This window comes from Corylus avellana, chromosome ca5 (assembly GCF_901000735.1).
Source record: "Corylus avellana chromosome ca5, CavTom2PMs-1.0".
Lineage (NCBI taxonomy): Eukaryota > Viridiplantae > Streptophyta > Magnoliopsida > Fagales > Betulaceae > Corylus > Corylus avellana.
The window spans coordinates 31,549,982-31,553,747 of record NC_081545.1 but is presented as its reverse complement, the minus strand read 5'-3'; the positions used below and the strand labels follow the sequence as shown (position 1 = coordinate 31,553,747).

Sequence of the window (3,766 nt, the reverse complement as noted above, 5' to 3'; positions counted from 1 at the left end):
GCTAGAATTCATAATCTCAGAAAATATTGTCCCAGAGGACATCAGTTTACCGGAATCCCTACTGGTACTAGTGGAACTTTGCTCTCCACTGGTCATTAGTGTCACCCTGCTGTTGCTATTTGTACTTGACACTTGTCCACCGCTGCTACTAGACATGTCATCACAATCATAAAGTGTAGACTTCGGGAAGAGACCTTTCTCATCATCCAGCTCCTCAATTTCAACCGCATTAAGCCCGACATCTTCGTCTGCACTCTCTTGCAATTGCAATGCGAACTCAAGGCCCCCCAACACATCATCCATTGATGGCCGTTCGATTCCGTTGTCAAGTAAACAATTCATCGCGACCTCCACAAATTTCTTTAAGCAGCGAATCCCCATTTCACCCTTTATTGATGGATCAATTATCTCCTCAACCTTTCCACTGCCGCAACTTTCCCGCGCCCACCTCGCTAGGCCCACTGCTGTTTCTGTAGTACGTATTATGGGCGGCCTTGCACACAATACTTCACACAAAACCACACCAAACGAGTACACATCACACTTCTCAGTCAATTGTTGACGTTTGTAATATTCTGGGTCCAAATACCCAAAACTACCCTTGACCACAGTGCTGACGTGGCTTTTGGACATTCTAGAGGGGCCCACTTTGGACAAGCCAAAATCGGACACTTTGGCCACCCAATTCTCATCCAATAAAATATTCGTTGTTTTCACATCACGATGTATGATCGTCTGCTTTGCGCCTCTGTGAAGGTAGTTCAACCCACGTGCTGCACCAATACAAATTTCCAGCCGCTGCTTCCAAGAAAGAGGAGAATTGTGGGTATTGTAAAGATGATCACGGAGGGTTCCATTGGCCATATAATCATAAACGAGGATCATTTCATCGCTATCGTTACAATATCCGATAAGAGAAACAAGATGGATGTGGCGAAGCTGGGAGAGCATCTCGATCTCGGTCTCGAACTCGTTGGCCCCTTGTTGTGAACCGGGTTTCAACCGCTTGATGGCAACTGGATTAGCCCCACCATCAATGTACCCTTTGTACACGTCACCGAACCCACCGACACCAATAATGAAAACATCATCGAAGTTGTTGGTGGCTGCTCTAATCTCAGCCAATGAGAAGTTACGACACAGAGCGGACGGTAGAGATGACCTGTGAGTCTTTGTTGACTTGGTCGTACTGAAAGAAACTGGACCCCACCAATTCGTCCCGTCACTGAAGCCGGAGTCCTTGACTCTCCTGCGATACCGGAAAATCAAGAACCCGAGAATAGACAGCACAACCAAGCCGGAAACTCCACCACCAACAACGGAAACTATTGCTCTTCTGTTATTCTTGGGCTTCGTCGGTGTTGTTGGAGGCACAACAGTTGGAGGGGCGGACGGAAGTGGGTCCGGATTGGGTCCGGCGAGACTGCCAGTAAAGTCGCTTACTTTAAAGACTTCCACACCGTTCAAGATTGCATCACTGTAAAGACTCTTCGAGCCTACCGGGTTTGCTTGCAGTGCGATAGAGATGTTCACTTTCTTCTCGCCTTCTTTGCTAAGTATTGTAACGGCGTAGTTTTTATATACCGGAACCCCATTTCCACCACTCCAACGTATCACATCCGCTCCTATCTCAGCGGTTTGATTTTGTATGAAAATAAGGAACACTCGTTGGTGTTCCTGAGTAAACCCCGATAGATGCTCGCAGAAATGTAACCTAACAAGGTAATCAAACCCAGAGTCTACAGGGAATTCCCAGGTGAGATTGTATCTCTTGTTGATGGTTGAGTCATTCCCCATAGTCCGGGCAGTCTTATAGACGTCTTCTGGTGCAGTGTACGCACGCACCTGGGTAAACTTTAGTTCAATAGTTCTGTTAACAGTTACAAAAGATACTTCCGATGCTCTGAAGTACGGGTCGTCCTGGCTCCAGCTCCTGAACATGCCAGTGTCTTCGGAGGGTGAGATGGAGCCGCCTCCAACATTTAATCTGTACACCGTCTCGAGAGCAGTGCTGTTATTGATGTCGTACGGGTTCTGCTGGCCGATAAAAGAAAACCCTTTATCGTCAGATGGAGTGTAATAGAGATTGGCAGGCATCGACAAGATTTCAATTCCGTTGATTAATGCATATGCCTTAGAACCGCTCGGCGTGAAAGTTATGTTCAACCTCTGATCCTTCTCGATGTTGACACAGTATTCTCTAAATATGGTATCCCCGGAATCACCTTCGGCATCTGCTGTAAGTGAAGCGTTGAAATCGCTAAGAAGAGTAAAACGACCGGTTTTGACAGAGAATAGGGCGTTAGAGCGATCAAAGCTAAGGTACGAAGCCGGATAGAAATATAGTCGAATGAATTTTTGGCCGGCAGTGACTGGAAACGTGTAGGTGAATTCGGAGAGAAAAAGCCGGGCATTGGCATAGGGTACTTTATCGTTGGAGGAGGATTGTTGAACTGCGATGGCTGTTAGAGATGCCTGGTTTTGTGATTGTTCAACGGGGAAGAATTTTGAATGCTCGTCTCCAATCCAGGTCCGACCGTCTAATGCAGTTGAATTGGTAGAAGAGCCACAGTTGAGGACAATATTATCGACCGGTGTGTAAGGAGACGGCGAGCCGCCGGCGACGGTGCTGGTCAGGTGATACAGCAAGAAGGCTAAGTAGAGAGGTGCAAGACATGGTAAGAGGGTGGTCCGAAGAAGTATTCTGCTTCGGTTCCCCATTGGAGACAGAGAGAGAGAGAGAGATAGAGAGAGAAGGAAAAGGAGGTGATGTTAAGGACGGAAGAGGGGCTGGAGGTGATAAATAAAATTAATGACTTGTTAGTTTTTTTTTTTTTGAATGGGACTTGTTAGTTCGACTTGTTGGTCAAAAACAAGTTGTGGCTGAGGACTGTGGTATCGAAGACTGGAAAAGTCTTTCGGGAAGAAAAGTCTATCGGCCAACTCGCTGATGTGACAGCGTACAGTGCATTCAAGCAAATAGCACGGCATCGGTGGTTCTAGGAAAGAAGCAATTTGGCCTGTAATGGTTGGAACGAATTTTGCTGTGATCTTTTTGCTACTCTTTTGTTGTTATCCTCGTGCATGTATTACAAATTTGGTAAATAATAGGAACTAATTTTACAATTTTTAAAAAAGAAAAAAAATAGCGTTTAAAAGTTCACTCTTATTAGTATCAATTATTTTAAATTGGAAGAATAGCCCCATAATTTTAATTTTTAAGTGATGTATAAATAATGAATTTTAATACGAATCGTCACTCAGTAGTTTAAAGTGATCATTTTGACATAGGTAGCTTGGTTAAATGTTGGACAATAAAATTCTCAATTGCATTTGGCATCATAATCTAAATAAACATATTTATAAATGAGTTAAAACTACTTAGGATTCTTTCACCATTCTCTGCTATATACGTGACGTGCTCAATCTACCTCTTAATTAAAAAGTTAACAAAAATTCAAAAATGAATTAAGCATGGTACATAGCAAAGAATGTTCAGAGGATGGGGGAATAATACAAAATATCATTTCCTGGTGAGTGATATTGGTTCACATATGTATTACATAATTTACATTTAGGGGTGTTAAGTGAACAAGCTGCTCGCTTGCGAATTCGGAATCGACTCGTATAAGTCTGACTCGTACTCGACTCAATTATTTAATGAAACGCTTTGTGAACACAAATTTTAACTTGAATATTGAATGAAGCAAGTTCGGCTCGACTAGATTAGACTCATAAACAAGCTCGTGTATATATATATATATAT

The 3,766-nt window shown here is 43.4% G+C and overlaps 1 protein-coding gene across 1 annotated transcript; it reads right to left on the bottom strand.

The window, feature by feature from the left end:
• Positions 1–2,790, bottom strand: LOC132180488 (receptor-like protein kinase FERONIA; the record flags this gene model as incomplete). The annotated part of the gene is given in 1 exon segment (XM_059593332.1): positions 1–2,790. A coding segment is annotated over 1 exon segment (2,721 nt), but the record flags the coding sequence as incomplete, so codon positions are not given.
• Positions 2,791–3,766: the final 976 nt, after the last annotated feature.